This window comes from Podarcis tiliguerta (assembly GCF_965153285.1).
Source record: "Podarcis tiliguerta genome assembly, chromosome: 7".
NCBI lineage: Eukaryota > Metazoa > Chordata > Lepidosauria > Squamata > Lacertidae > Podarcis > Podarcis tiliguerta.
Window position 1 is genome coordinate 48,086,700 of NC_139540.1, and position 15,975 is coordinate 48,102,674.

Below are 15,975 nucleotides of genomic sequence, written 5' to 3' on the forward strand. Positions count from 1 at the left end.
AAAACTACCAGCCATCTATAAGTGCCCTTAGTGCACTGGGTATAAGTTCCTATCCCTTTTCTGAGTTTCTGAGGAGGGAAGGACCTCACTTAACAAACTTACGTTGGAACTCAAGCCCAGCATAATGACACTGTCCCTTTCGCTCTGGACATAGTGGTGGGATCATGGAAAAAACTAATTTTGGTGCTCATAAATTTTTGTTGCTGCGCTGATGACATCAGTGATTGAAAAATGGCAACAGAGAAGTATTATTGTTAAAAGAAACTTTAATCAAGAAAAAGGCCTTTTCATATCATAATTACATTATACAAAGGGTATTAGTATTTTAACATTTTTTTTGCTAGTCACATTGCCACTGTTTTTTCACACTGCATTTCAGGCAACAAAATCAAACACTAAACCATAGCTTGACATAGTGCATTCATAGCTTTTTACATGTATTTACAGTTTTAGCTGCAAGGAAAGATGTTGAAAGTGGGATGGATCAATAACTACCAGAATTGAGACACCATGGCATTCCTGCTTTCTTAAAAATCTATTCTGTGCAACATTCTCTTTTCCAATTAGTCTTATTGAGTGTGCCTACACAGGCACTTCCTCACTTGCATGTGTGCCATTTGCATGCACCTTTTTCATCACCAAAAGAGGGTGGAACAGGGGAATCCCCACTTGTGCTCACCCTGTGTAAGTAGGGAGTCCCTTGTACATGATTTTTGTTTAAATGAGAGGCTGGGTCCTAGAGGTACATTAGATAGATAGCTATATTTCCACCCCAAGGTTCGTAGTATCAGATAGAAAGCACATTTCATCACTTTTGCTGACTGACTTGCAATGATCCCCACAGACATTCATGGTGTTTAACCTTACCATGGAAATGAGCTTAGGCCATTATTGGAGCCATCTTTCTAGAAGTTCTTGCTCTAACAGAAAAAAACACTTCCATTATTGGATAGTGCTTATCTCCAAGAAATAGTCACCAGGGCTCAGGCATACTTGGATGCCATGCCATTTGCCTGGTCATTAAAGTTTTAATCCTAATGTGATGGGAAAGACTGCAGTTGGTTACTCAGTGGCAAGAGAAAAGCACTCTGCACAAAGCTGGAGGTACTTTATTACTTCACATGTTCCAGGACATGGTCCTGGTACAAATCAAGGCCGATCCCTAGGTGTAATGTATCACAACGTTGTTCTAAAAAAAACAAGAAGATACATATAATTAATTCTTTGAAAAAAGTTATGCTTTATAAATAACATGCATGTACAGGAGAGATAATCAGACACACTGTTTTCATTCAGTAAGGATTTAAATGTGATTTAAGACTTTAATCTGCTTTGGTGGTTGTGTAGAGCTCAACCATGCTACTTAGAGCCCTCTATAGCTTTGATCAGAAAAAGGCAGTAGAGTTTTGGAAGATTCAAATAATCTGCTGTTTCCTATGTCCAGTCCTGTACTGAGGGACACAGCACCTTGAGGACACAGGACATGTACAAAGGACTTTTATTTCCTAGCAGATAGCATTTGAGGAGTGCACAGATCCTCATGTATCGTTACAATTGCAGTGGGAAAAATTTCCTTTAAAATGATGATTACTGGCCCAAAGTGACAAGTATGGCTTGAGAATGGAGGAGTAATAAATAACTAGCAGAGGCCAAGAAGGCAGAGACATATTAACAATTACAAAGTCAGCGGGAACTGCAGCACCTTCTGGGGCATTATACTTCAGAAAAAAGATGTCTAAAATGGGAAAGTTTTGAGAGGCTTATAAAATCATGCATAGTGTGCAGAAAGTGGACAGAGACGTTTTCGTCTCTTTCCTAGTACTAGAACATGAAGCCATTCAATGAAATTGAATGGAAATAGGACAGCCATACATAACACATAATTAGCTCATAGAATTTGCAGCCCCAATATGAGGTGATGGCCACTCATTCTGGATAACTTTAAAATGGAGTATTTAGACAAATTCTTGATAGCTAAACGCAACTGCCCAATTCTGAAGCAAGGTGGTCCTGGATACTAGCTGCTGATGGGCAAACAACAGGGACAAACTCTTCCCTCCATGGCCTACTTGTGAGATTCCTGGAAACGTGAGGTAGGCTGCAATGGGGAAACGGGATGCCTGACTTTTGTCTAAATCTAGCAGGGCCATCCTATACCAGTCAGCTTGTCTATTGGTTCTGTCTTACTAATTTGATTCAAATTCCATAGGGGAGCCATGTTAAATCTCTTGCAGTAAAACAGTAGCAGAGGAAAATGATATTTTTGTTAGCTTTCTGGCACAAGCTTTTGTGGACTGCAGCCGTTGTCAGATACATGAAGAGTTCTCCTTAAGAAGTAGGCGCATTTAGCTACATAGGTAAAGGGAGGAAAATGTGTAAAAAATGGGAACAAAGGGCCCTAAAACCTGATTTCTAAGTGAAGTCTAATGTATGCAAGTTTTTATCTTGTGTAAGTTTAGGGTCTGCATATACGGTATTTGTAAACACTTCATGTAAGTCTTTAAAGGACGTTGTTTATGTTGCTTCCATCGATGGTTTTTTTACAAGGAGAGCTAGAGTAACTATGCTTTGTTAGGAAATTATAATAACATTTGAATATGTGTCGAGTCACCATGCGTTTTATTGGTGCAATATCCCAAAGTGGTTTATTTTGGTGTGCACTTCCTAGTGTCAATATGCTAATTTTCACAGTATTGAAATATACCAGCAATGTTTTGATGGAAACAGATCAACTGTGTGGGCATGTCATGTCACAATTTTCTTCTACCTAACATACACCCTAGACTAAAATGTGCAAGTAATTTTACAGTTTCCTGTTCAGTTCCCATCTACCTTCTAGTGACTTGTAACATTATCAAATACAATAAATAGTTATGATATTTCAATGATTACTGACAATCTCACTACGTAGACACTTTCAGTTTATAAAAAAAATTCATTCAATGTAAACAAGCATATGAAAAAATACTTCTGAAATGACTTTGCAGCATGTGCTTTATTTGTCAGTATGGAGTGAAAACTGCACAGTAAAACCCCTTAGCATACCTTATCCATTCAGTGATTTTTCTGTTGCTGAGAAATTGCATTTTCTAAACCATGTAATGCAAATTACATTGCAACACTTAAATGTTCATGCTACACTGTCCTCTGCTAAATAGCCGGTGTTCACCAATAGCAATAATTTAAGAAAAGCCCCTTTTTTTCAAGCTCATTATATATATGTTTTATCATAATTAGGAACTTTAAAAACACATCATGGACATAAAAACGAGAATTTGCATATGTTAACATTTCTGTATACCTGAAACACTGGAAGGAAATACTAGGTAGAAGTCAGATGGTTTACATTTAAACGTCCGTATAGGGAGATCTTTTTCTTTTGCTTCCTACAACATGCTTTCCCCTATTTTGTCTTTAAATGTTTCCAAAAAATCAAAGGCTGGGTTCAAATGAAATGCAAAACCATGATTAATGGTATTCACCGTTTTAAAAAAATCACACCATGGTTTTGACCTTTCCAATGTACAACAGTAATACAACAGTTTAAAGCTTCTTGTCCTTTCCCAGCTGGCCAAGACTCAAGCTTCTTAAATTCACTCTAATTTCCATGGTGCAGCAGCCTCTTAAAGCAGAGCAATGGCCCTAACTGTGGTTTGTCAATGGTCTGTGAATTCAGACATAACAGCAAACCACAGTCGGCGCACACTGTGGTTTGTAAAGCAGCTCTAAACTGTGGCTTCAGGTGCTAGTTCATCAGCTCCCAACCAACCATTGTTTTTGGAGAGGCTTGAGTTCAGATATTAAAACAAACCATAATTTGTTTTGCCAAACATACTATATTTGAACAAGCCAAAGGCATCATAAAGTTCAACTGGCTTATTTAAAAAAATACCTGGCTACTTGGGAGCAATTGGCCCAGCAAAATATTACAACGTTTCACCATAATCATTATTCGCTAGTTAAACTTTTGACAGTTTTTATTTTCCTGAGTAAAGTCACTGATGTTTTCAATGCCTCCTGTTAATTGTTCAAATAAAATAAGGCAGTTAAAGATAATGTCAGTGAAGTTTTTTTCCTTCCAGAAGTACATCTGCAGATCTGGTTTTCTAGAAATGCACATAACAAAGTTGCCTTCAGCACCCTCTGTAATCCATTGTCTTGGATTTTTTAACGACTCCTCAGATCACTGCTGTCCCTTGAAAGTGATGCAAAGCAGCATATTGCACACCACTCCAGAATAAGCGAGGATCTGATTAATTCAGCTGTGATATCCTTCTTTTTCCCTTGAGAATGAGGGCTGAAGCCCAAGTCAGACATGGATGCAGAATATTTTGTTCACTAAAATGAAAAGCAGATTTCTCTGATGTTAGAGGAGTTGTATTTGAAAACAAAGGCTAGCTTTCTTCATCTTTGATTTGAAAGGCAGCATATATTTCTAGGGAGCCAAATGGACTCCACAAACAGAAAATTCATTGCTACCTAATTATAAAAGGCTTCCCTCTTAAGAGAATGTTGTGCTTTGTTTTGTTTTTTAAAAAAACGACAACCAGTTGAAGTCATCTTGAATTACAATGCAAATCCCGAAAAGATCAATTTGTTTTTTCTCTAGTCCATTTGATCATAGTCTCTGGGGAGCGGTACAGGAATATTAATTTGGCATATAAATCTTCTTCCAATTCCAGTTCACCAGTCTCCCGCACTAAGAAGATGTCGGTGCACAATTTGAGGATGCGATCTACATTGGGAAGCTCTTCAAACATTATGGAGTGGGAAATCCCACTGAAGAACTCACGGACAAATTTTCCTATTACCAGGACGACTGAAGCATATAATCCCATGATGCTGCAAAACAAGGGGAGGAAAGGTAATAATATTTTAAAATGTGAAAAGATTTAAAATGTAATCACAGAATTATGAAATGTGGATACTGAGAAGAAAGTAAAACATAAAAATACACCCAATTTATAATTCACTTTCATTTTAATAGATTAATTCATCCAAATTACTTTCCTACCTCACCAAAAAGAAATGTCCCTGTCCTGAGGGAAGCACCGTATTTTTCGCCCTATAGGACGCACTTTTCCCCCTCCAAAACTGAAGGGGAAATGTGTGTGCGTCCTATGGGGCGAATGCAGGCTTTCGCTGAAGCCTGGAGAGCGAGAGGGGTCGGTGCACACCAACCCCTCTCGCTCTCCAGGCTTCAGGAAGCTATCTCACCAGCCCCGCAATCTCCCAGAGTGATCACTCTGGCTCCCGTTCTGGGGACTGGGGTCGGGGGAAGCTTGGGCTTCCCCTGCCCCAGCCTCGCGTCTGGGGGAAAAAAATTATTTCCCCCCCCCTTTATTCCCCCCCCCCAATCTAGGTGTGTTTTATGAGCCGGTGCGTCCTATAGAGCGAAAAATACAGTATACAACATAAAGAAAGACTTAGGAAAGAGATGGAAAGACAGAGGCACAAGAATATGCAAGTACTATGACACATGCTTGAATGTAGTTTCTGTAAAAGTAAGAAGACTTATGCCAGATGTTTACAAAGTCATTAAGATCTAGGATTGTGGTAGCCTGCCTGTATCAACATGGTTTCATCAAATGAAGGCTTAGAAAGCTGAATGATTAGGAGTAGGGCTGGGCAATATTAGGATTTCGACATCACGATGTATCACCATCCAAACATTGCGGTTTGGCGATACACCGTGATGTTGAAACAAGTTGTTTTGGTCCCAGCAGGCAAGGCATGGGGTGAAACTGCCTCAGCTCTCACTGTGGGAGCTGAGGTGCTTTACCCCAGTGCCTCGCAGGCCAGGGCCAAGGTGCCTGCTGCTCAGTTGGGAGGCAGAAAAGCTCCTACCCTCCAGCTGAGCAAGCCCACTGAGGGACAGGCAGCTGCGTGCCCCTGAATGGAGAAATTTAAAGGTGCCACCAGTTCACACAAGCCAGAGGCAAGGTGGGGGCTCCATTACACCTGAAGGAGTTGTCTTTGCTGCGTTGAGGCGGGTGAGCTACTTCTTTCTCCCAGGAAAGAGGCCGCTCGCCCTCCCCTCACTTTCCAAAGACGAAAGAGGCACTGCCGACTGAGCTGGACAGGCTCCATTTGCAGTGCATTCTCTGCCTTTGCCAGCGCAGGCAGTGGGCGAGAAAGAGGCAGCCTGCTTGCCCCCCACTCCCTGAAGGTGGACCAGGCGGCAGTAGCTGCCTTTGCCTGTGTGGGTGCAGTGCCACTTTCCTTGTTCACCCCGGGAGGAAAGATGCAGCCCACCCTCCCAGGCAAAGGCACACAAACGCATGGAGAGGCTGCCTCTGCTGGGAGAAGTCTAACAGAGGACCCACCCCCCATCTCCAGCTTGCGCAAGCCAGAGGCAATGTTAGACTTCATCTGGGCAGTGTGAAGCCTCCTGCTCCCCACATACAAGCAGGAGAAGGATCAGGGCTCCCTCACCTGGTGAGCGGGAGCATTTTAACAGAGCCCCCACCCTGCTGCTGGCTCAGGGGCTCCATGAAACTGCTTGGCTGAGGCAAGGACAGCTGCATGCTCCTCAGCCAGGCAGCTTAAAGAAGTGGAGGGAGGAACAAGCTATATTGCAGTTTCACTCAGCTGCAGCTTGTTTTGTCCCTTGGTGTGCTGGAGGCAGAGGGACTCAGTGGCAGTTTCACCCACAATATACCGCCAAGTGAAGCCATCAGCATGGTCTGCCCGATATATTGATATTCTACACAAAAAAGTGCCAGAAAGCAGCACCATCAGAAGGCCCAACTTCCGGCGGTGAGAGGGGGAGAGCTCCTCACGAGGCAAGGGCAGCCCAAGCCACCTCTTCCTCCCAGGAGTTAGAGGTCACCATGTGCAAAGGTGGCTTCTTTAAACTGCTTCTCTGCAAAACCCCTCACATGATATTTGTAGAAGACGGTTGCTTACCCATAGCCTGCCAAGAATCCCAGGCTAGGAGGGCTAACTTTGTCACTGAACACAATAAGTTCCAGACTTGTATTTCCTGCTCCCAGAGTTTTTTTAGTCTGGTTTAGAACCCACCACTCAGTTTCATTATGCCTGGACAGTGAAACAGTGATGTCTTCATTTTTTCCATCTACAAAAACCAAACAAACCATTTTGTCAGTATCTCATGTGCAAATTATATTAATTTCAGCTGTTATCTGAGGAATTTTGCTTCAGCTCCTGTACCCACCCTATACAGGCAGTCATGCAATCTAGACAATAAAGTGTCTGAATCAGGGTACATTATGAAATAATATTCCTGTTAGAAATGAGCAGTGGATCACTCCATACCATTCAAGAGCTGCTTTATGGGTTTTGCAACAGAATCACTAGGTGCCTTGATATAGCGTGGATACACTTCATGCAGTATTCTGCAAAAGAAAAATAAATTGAGGGAAATACCAATACAAGGTCATTTGAAATTTGCCTTGGATATAATTTTTACAACATAAAAGTCCTAAACAACGAGACCACAGTCAAACCTGGGAATTATTCTTCACGGCACTGGATTCTAATGCAGAGCTTTCCAAACTTTTCAAGTTGGTGTTTGTAGACATGCATTATTTCACAACACAGTAATTCAGTTTTACTAGCAAACTGAAGGTTAAACTAACCCCTTTCCAGCTCCAGGAGAAGTGTTCACATGACACACCAACACACTAGTGTGTTGCAACACAGTTTGGAAAGCTCTGTTTTAATGGAATTTACAGTATTTTTCGGTTAGTAGCTAGCCCTGCCTCCACTAAATATTCTCCACTTAGGGTAGAATGAGGGCCACATGAGAGCTTCAGGTTGCATCTTATTGTATGCATTTCTCAGCATCTCACTTCCTTTCTACTTCTGCCTCTCTCCCCTTCAGCACCTCATCAGGTGCCTCTGGCCTGCAATAATTCAGCTTTTCTCCAATAGCTAATTGCCAAAGCTGACAACATCAACATCTTCGTTTGGCAGCGCATGTGCATGCACACAGCAGATGGTAGGTAGGACTCCTCCCCACTTCATTATAAGAAAGTGCCGAAGGATAAATATAATTAAATGAGGTGATCTTACTGAAAATCGAAATAACTACAAAATGCCACTTTGGAAATAAGGCAACAGTTTCAGCACATTTTTACAGGAGTTGCAATATTGCAATTTTCTTTGCCCAAGTCAGTAATTTGTAGCTCTGCTTATAAGAAAAATCGACATATTAATAAGCATAGAAAATGACTTACACAGGTGCAGGTTGCATTTGGTTGTCCATCATTTTAGCAATAAGTTTTCTTGCTTGCTTTCGTAGGTTGTGACTCTGTTTATCAGATGCTATTTCTGCTTTTGCTCCAAGGGAGAGGTTTCTTTAAGAAAATGTATGAACAAGAGTAAGGTGGTGCAACAGTTCATGAATGTACAATTGCTCTGACTTTGCTGTATTCAAAATGCCATTCTCACTGGGTGATAGACTATGTTATATTTCTTTGAGAACTAGGAATGAAGGCCAAGACCCAATTCTGGGAGGGCAGGATTCATTACTCCTAGGGAACTTACTTTCTTTTCATTGTAGGGAATTGCAGGAATTGCTGGCCAAACAGCCACAAAGCATCTGCACCTCCTTTTAAAAAACAAGGTAGACACAGAGGCAGTCTTAACATGTGAGATCTGTATGAGGTATGAATGGAGGATCTAGCAATGTGCAGATTCAAGAGCAGAAACAAATCCAATCCGTACATTGGTCAGGATAGTTCAGATTGGGTGAATCCGCATTAGATTTGCTTTTGGGCAAATTACTGCTCCATTACCATTGGCAACTCATCCCTATAATAATAATATACTGTATTTTTCGCTCTATAGGACGCACTTTTTCCCCTCCAAAAATGAAGGGGAAATGTGTTTGCGTCCTATGGAGCGAATGCAGGCTTTCGCTGAAGCCTGGAGAGCGAGAGGGGTCTGTGTGCACTGACCCCTCTCCCTCTCCAGGCTTCAGGAAGCTATCCGCAAGCCCTGGGAGCCCGCGGGAGTCCCCCCCCCGGGCTCCCCCGGCTTGTGCAGAGCTGCCTCTTATCCCGAAGCCCCGGCACGCTGAGCAGTCGCGCCGGGGCTTCGGGTAGCTGTGCGCAAGCCACGGGAGGGCTCCCCCGGCTTGCGCAGAGCTGCCTCTTATCCCAAAGCTACCCGAAGCGACTGCTCAGCGCGCTGGGGCGTCGGGATAAGAGGCAGCGCTGCGCAAGCCGTGGGAGGGCTCCCCCGGCTTGCGCAGAGCTGCCTCTTATCCCGAAGCCCTGGCACACTGAGCAGTCGCACCGGGGCTTCGGGTAGCTGTGCGCAAGCCGCGGGAGGGCTCCCCCGGCTTGCGCAGAGCTGCCTCTTATCCCGAAGCCCTGGCACACTGAGCAGTCGCACCGGGGCTTCGGGTAGCTGTGCGCAAGCCGCGGGAGGGCTCCCCCGGGTTGCGCAGAGCTGCCTCTTATCCCGAAGCCCCAGCGCGCTTGGGTAGCTCTCGGCAAGGCGCGGGAGCTTGCGGAGAGTTGCCTGTTCTGTGGGCTGGGGTCGGGGGAAGCTCGAGCTTCCCCCGCCCCAGCCCGGCGCCTGGGGGGGGAATAATTTTTTTTTCCTTTATCCCCCCCCCCAAAAAAAACTAGGTGCGCCTTGGCTCCGCGGCGGTCCTGGAAGCCGGAGGAGGAACTGAAGGGTCTCCTTCTGTTCCTTCTCCAGCTTCGCTGAAGGGCGCTGTGCCTTCTCCCTCTCTGCGCAGCGCCTCTCCTGTGAAGGAGAAGTGCTGCGCAGAGAGAGAGAGAAGGCGCAGTGCCCCTTGAGCAACGCGCCTGTCCAGCGAAGCCCGAGGTGGAACAGAAGGGTCTCCTTCCGTTCCTTCTCCAGCTTCGCTGAAGGGCACTGCACCTTCTCCCTCTCTGCGCAGCACCTTTCCTGTGAAGGAGGGGCGCTGCACAGAGAGAGAGAAGGCGCAGTGCCCCTTCAGCGACGCGTCTGTCCTGGCTTCTGCTTTAGCCCTGCGCAGCCTCTTTGGGCAGGGGGAGCCTTCATCCCACTGCCCTGAAGAGGCTTGGCACGGTTACCCCAGAAGCCAGAACAGTCACACGGTATCCCAGAAGCCAGATCCCTCTTGCTCTTCTGGGGTTCAGAATATTTTTTTCTTGTTTTCCGCCTCCCAAAACTAGGTGCGCCCTATGGTCCGGTGCGCCCTATGGTGCGAAAAATACGGTAATAATAATATTTTATTATTTATACCCCGCCCATCTGGCTGGGTTTCCCCAGCCGTCTGGGCAGCTCTGAACCGAATATTAAAAACACAATACAGCATTAAACATGAAAAACTTTCCTAAACAGGGCTGCCTTCAGATGTCTTTTAAAAGTAAGGTAATTGCTTATTGCCTTGACATCTGATGGGAGGGCATTCCACAGCGCAGGCGCCACTACCAAGAAGGCCCTCTGCCTGGTTCCCTGGACCTCAGTGTCTGGGCTGGACAATGATGGTAGAGATGCTCCTTCAGGTACAGTGGACCCGTAACTGCAATGGTTCAAAAATAATTGCCCGCCCCCTGTTGAAGCAACATCTACATCCAAGTACTATCAGAAAACCCAACTGTCTTTTATTTGATGCTAATAATTTTGCTGCACCTAGAATGTCATGATGGGAGACTTTTGTCCTTGCTTCTTTCCATTTTCTAAGAGATGACAAACAAGTGATCCGGATTTACCACAATTGTACCAGAATGTGTGTGTTCTGCAGGGAGCTCATGGATTTGGCAGGGGGGCTTTTAGCTAGTTCCTAGTGCCAGGGAACCTTAATCAAAGTGATCCCTAAACCATGATATGTAGGGATTGTGTCAGTCACTAGACAAACAACAATAACACTATATGTTAGCAATGAGGCCATACCTTTGAATACTCCATGAAATAACTACAGAAAATTCAGCATTCTCTGCATTGAGCTCATCAATCATTTTTTTCCTGCTGGGAGGGCTGATAGTCCATAAGGAATTTGAATTGCCTTCTAGCTGTGCGACTGTTATATCTTCATTACCATAGTTTTCTAGAAACTGTAGGGCAGCCTAAAAAATAAAAGGAGGAAGAGGAAGCTTTTATCCCTTTGCCTTCAAATTCTTTTTGGTACTATCATTCTTCAGTAGCCCACAAAAAGATGGAGGGAGAGGCAGTTTGGAGAAAATATTATGTACTATGACTAGGGCAATAGCTGAATGCAAGGGGAAGTGCTGAATCAGCAAACTTCACCCAGGAAGAGCAAATAACTGCAACACATTTTTGTCAGTGCAGCATCCTAAAACTTGGCATGCTTTATGCCATGAGAAAGATTCTGGTATTACAGGCAGATGGAAATAACTCTACAGTTAATGCCAGTGCTTTCCACTCAGTATTTTGCCATTACAAAGTATGAAAATTCTATTAATCATAAAATCAGTTGGAAATATGACATGGAGAATCTACCTCACAGAACGCTTATAAAGAATGTCTCAGTTCTTGCCGCTTTAAAACTACAACTACAGTTGCTGTGGACCACAGCCTTCACTATGTTTATTTGTTTGTTTCAAAGCACTTCTAAATCACTTGATACCTTAAAAGTTCAGCATGCACTTAAAAGAAATAAAATTACTTACTGTATTAGAGCGAAAACTGTTTAGGAAACTTTTATATTCTGCTGATGTCATATTTTTTAGTTGACTCTGCTGAGCACTCATAGTAAAAATAGGCTGGAGAGTAAGAACACAGAGTTTAATAACAGAATCAGGATTTTTTAAAAAAAGAATCAAAGTTCAAGGCATTTATCGAGGCAGCCAACCTTCTCCAAACCAGCTATGTCCTTAGGGCTGGTCCGGATTGTGGAGCTCACAGAACACTGATTTTACACACACTGCAGCAACTGGGAGAATTCCTCAGTGCCAGGAAAAATATACAAGGTGGGCATTCCACACTCACTCTTATTTCACAGAAATCACATATCTTGCCTTCTAGGGGGGCTAAGAGACTTGGGTGTTTGTTTGTTTTAATGAAAAAACCCAGGGGCAGCAGTAAGAGCCTTCACAGCCATGGGCACTGGAATGTTTAGTATTTAAAGGAAACAGATGAAGGGAAAGATGACGTTTTAGTTTCTTGTTCGTACCTGATAACCTCCTAACGTTATTGTAATGGATACATCAAGAGGTTTATTTGTGACGCCTGCAACAGATTTAATTAGAGACATGAAGAGCAGAGGGAACCAAACGATGCAAATCAGCAAGACGATAATCATGCCACCCATTCCGTATTTCACAACCTTCTTCTTCTTCTGGCCCCTTGGCTGTGGATATCGCTGTAATTAGCAATATAAAACATTAGGAGACTATATTGCGCTTTTCTAGAATTTTTAAACATTATTTTACTTTTGGATTTTATGAGCTATCTTCTAAACTCAGAACCTTATTTCAGTATTTGTTTTAAAAAAATATATGCTATATGTTACAAGCATCTCCCAAAATTTAGTGTATACTTATTTTAGCCATATATATATTCCATATTTCAAGGAGCCATAAGCCCCTGTCTTGCCACCCATAGTGAATCATTTAAATGTTATTAGAAGGCTGCAGCTTGCAGGATAGGTTGGTCACCCTTAAGAAAACCATTATCATCCAAGGATGGGAGTGGACAGTGAGCTGGAAACATCTTAAACTAAGTACCTAGTATAATAGCATGAGGCATCATAAACCACAACTTGTTTTGCATAGGATACCAATGAGTTTGATGTAAAAAGCCCTTTGCAAGTACCTTGTCTTAATCTATCTGGGTAGATTTCTAGCCAGGTTTTTAGGGTGTTCCTTCAGTGATTGCTTTGGGTCTTATTTTCAGAATCACTTCAGCATATGGCAGCCACAGGAAACAACCATTTGTGCATCCTGAATATGGCATTCCACCCACATGTTGGAGTCTGCAGTGGCATACTAAAGTCTAAGGTAGGGCAATGGTAGTATATTACTAGTTCAGCATGCACCAATATCTGCTAACATTCAACACAGGCTGTTTTTTGGGCATCAAGCCCAGAAGCAGTTGTGAGAAAAGGCCTTTAGACAGTCCCTGGGTCTATCAGTTGAGGAAGAGGAGTTATTAAATTAGACACCATAACTCATAAAAAGGTGATGGTGGGGTTACTGTAATCTTAAAAAAAAAAAGTGAAAAGGAAATAAACTGGACATACAGGAATTTACAGGATTGGCCTATACTGGCTCAAAAAAGCTAACAATGCATGCAAAATACTGATTGCATGCCAAAAATAATAAATTAGAGTTGCAAACTAATTCCTACTGAAGTCAGTGGCAACATTTCAAATGTTTTTAATGGATCTGGAGTGCACCCATAGCTGAAATGTTGCAGTGGTCCATTTAGAAGCTATTTCCTGCAGTTCACATGAATTTATGTTGAACAGTTCTGCTTTTGGTTAAGAGTTCCTGTTTCAGGTAAGTAAATAAGGAACTTTTTGGACCATTGCATTTGAACCAGGTTCAGCTGTTATAACTTTTTATGCTCTGGTCCTAAATTCTTAGTTGTTTTTTTAAAACTACTGTGAAATTTAAGACTTCTGAAAAGAAGAGCTGAAATAACGTTTTCTGGGACCCTTCAGTTTTAATTCTTGTCAGGCTTTTAAACCATCTCTGGAATATATGTATACAATTCGAGGTTTACATTTGCAGACACAATTGTCTATTTATATGTGAAGGTACCTGAAAGAAAATTAGATGAGCACAAAACTACCTGGTAGTCGTCACTACATCTTGTGGTAGGGTAGTGAATTCCATAGCTTAGCTATGTACAGGGTGAAGAAGTACCATATTTTTCGCTCTATAGGACGCACTTTTCCCCCTCCAAAAATTAAGGGGAAATGTGTGTGTGTCCTATAGAGCGAATGCAGGCTGCGCTGCTAAGCCGAAAGGCAGAACAGGGAGACGGAGCGCTGCGGAGGGCTCCATCTCGCTGTTCTGGCTTGGGGACGACTGCATGCAAAGCCTCTCCAGGGCAGTGGGGTGCCTTCACCCCGCTCTCCTGCAGAGGCTAGCAAGGCTGTTCCCAAGCCAGAACAGCGAGACGGAGGGCTCTGTCTCGCTCTTTTAGCTTGGGGACGGCTGCGCGCAAAGCCTCTGCAGGGCAGCAGGGCGCTGCGCTCCAAAGGCTTCAGGGATCTTTGAGGCTGTGGGTGGGGGGAAGCAGTGCTTCCCCCCCACCGCCAGCTCCACACGCTCGGGTGAATGCACCTTGAACGCACCTTGTTTTAGAGGGGGAGAACAAGGAAAAAAAATTTTTTCCCTGTTCTCCCCCTCCTATGGTCCGGTGCGTCCTATGGTCCGGTGCGTTCAATAGAGTGAAAAATACTTTTTATCTGTCTTGAATCTTCCAACATCCCAACACGCAGCTTCACTAGATGACCCCAGGACCTAGTATTATGAGAGATAAAGCATTTCTCCCTATTCACTTTCTCTGCACCATACATGTTTTTACACTTTCATCTTGTCGGTCTTTACCTGCCTCTTTTCAAAGCAAAAAACTCCAAAAATTGCTATCAGTGGCTAATAATAAATCCATGGCTATCAATGGCTACTAGCCAAGATGCCTATGCTCTGCCTGCATGATAGGAGCCTTTATGCTTCTGAATACCACAGGAAGGGAGAGGGCTCTCGTGCTTGGATCCTGCTTTTGGGTTTCCCACAGACATCTGGCTGGCCACTGTGATAACATTATGGTGGACTACATGGGTCATTGGCCTGATCCCGCAGGCTCTTCATATAATAAGAATCTAAGAACCCAAAGTTCTTAGGTTCTTATTATAACTTTTCATAAGGGAGTTGCTCCAGTCCCGTAATCATTTTTGATTACCCTTTTCTGAATCTTTTCCACCTACACAATCTCTCTCATGAGATGTGGCGAACAGAACTGTGCGGAGTGATACCATCATAGATTTGTAGAAAGGCATGATTTTCAGATATGAATTTTCTATCTTGTGCTTCTTCAAGATCTTACACTATGATTTATGCCCTCATAAAACATTTAATGAAAATAAATGGTGTGGTTTTTTTTAAAAAAATCTTACTTTTTCAGACTCTCGCCAGCACTTTAGGATGAATATATGAGCATAAATATCTTCAACACAGATCCAGCTAGAGAGACTTAATGTGGTATCTGTCCAAACCCAGTCCATTACTGCCCTCAGCTCAGTTAAGAATGGTACCAAGCGGAATCTAGACAAAGAGAAATAATCACAGGTGAGTTTTAACTGAAGAATATTAAATCAAGTATGTTGTAGCATTTAAGATTTCAGGTGATTTATGTGCTCATTTTTAATTGTTTTGGTTAACTTTTGGGAGTTCTAAAAGATTAGGTACGTTTCTGATCATTCATGGGTTCTAACCCAACATGACTAGTTGCTTTGACTGCACAAAGGAGATTTAAATTTTCCTGTCATGAAGCAGCTCTGTGATCACTGATGATTATCAAATCATACTGAATAACTCAAATATATACAGTGGTACTTTGGGTTAAGTACTTAATTCGTTCCAGAGGTCCGTACTTAACCTGAAACTGTTCTTAACCTGAAGCATCACTTTAGCTAATGGGGCTTCCTGCTGCTGCTGCGCCACCAGAGCATGATTTCTGTTCTCATCCGGAAGCAAAATTCTTAACCTGAAGCACTATTTCTGGGTTAGCGGAGTCTGTAACCTGAAGCGTATGTAACCCGAGGTACCACTGTATTAAAAGTTGTATGCCACTCCTGAAGACCCTATTTGGGGGTAAAAGCAGCCTATGAATGTCACTATAGCTAAATACCGTATTTTTCGTCCCATAGGACGCTCCGTCCCATAGGACGCACCTAGTTTTTTTGGGGGGAAATAAAGGAAAATTTTTTTTCTTTTATTCCCCCCCCCCCAAAAGCAGGTCGGGGAAACGGAACCAGGTCGAGGAACAGCGGGGTGGCGGCGCTGCGCCTCCTTGCTGTCCCCCGAGCTTGTGGGGCTG

At 43.2% G+C, this 15,975-nt stretch overlaps 1 protein-coding gene across 10 annotated transcripts in view; it reads right to left on the reverse strand.

Moving 5' to 3' along the window:
- Positions 1-248: 248 nt before the first annotated feature.
- The window catches only part of PIEZO2 (piezo type mechanosensitive ion channel component 2), a 213,815-nt gene continuing 198,088 nt past the window's right edge, over positions 249-15,975 (reverse strand). For all 10 annotated transcript variants that reach the window (XM_083449976.1, XM_083449981.1, XM_083449984.1 and 7 more), the window contains 8 exons: positions 15,053-15,200; positions 12,101-12,289; positions 11,598-11,690; positions 10,861-11,033; positions 8,202-8,321; positions 7,279-7,358; positions 6,910-7,078; positions 249-4,842 (listed from right to left, as the gene is read on the reverse strand). In XM_083449976.1, the coding sequence (XP_083306102.1) occupies positions 4,590-4,842; positions 6,910-7,078; positions 7,279-7,358; positions 8,202-8,321; positions 10,861-11,033; positions 11,598-11,690; positions 12,101-12,289; positions 15,053-15,200 (1,225 nt within the window). In that variant the 3' untranslated portion in view covers positions 249-4,589. The remainder of the gene's footprint in view (positions 4,843-6,909; positions 7,079-7,278; positions 7,359-8,201; positions 8,322-10,860; positions 11,034-11,597; positions 11,691-12,100; positions 12,290-15,052; positions 15,201-15,975) is intronic.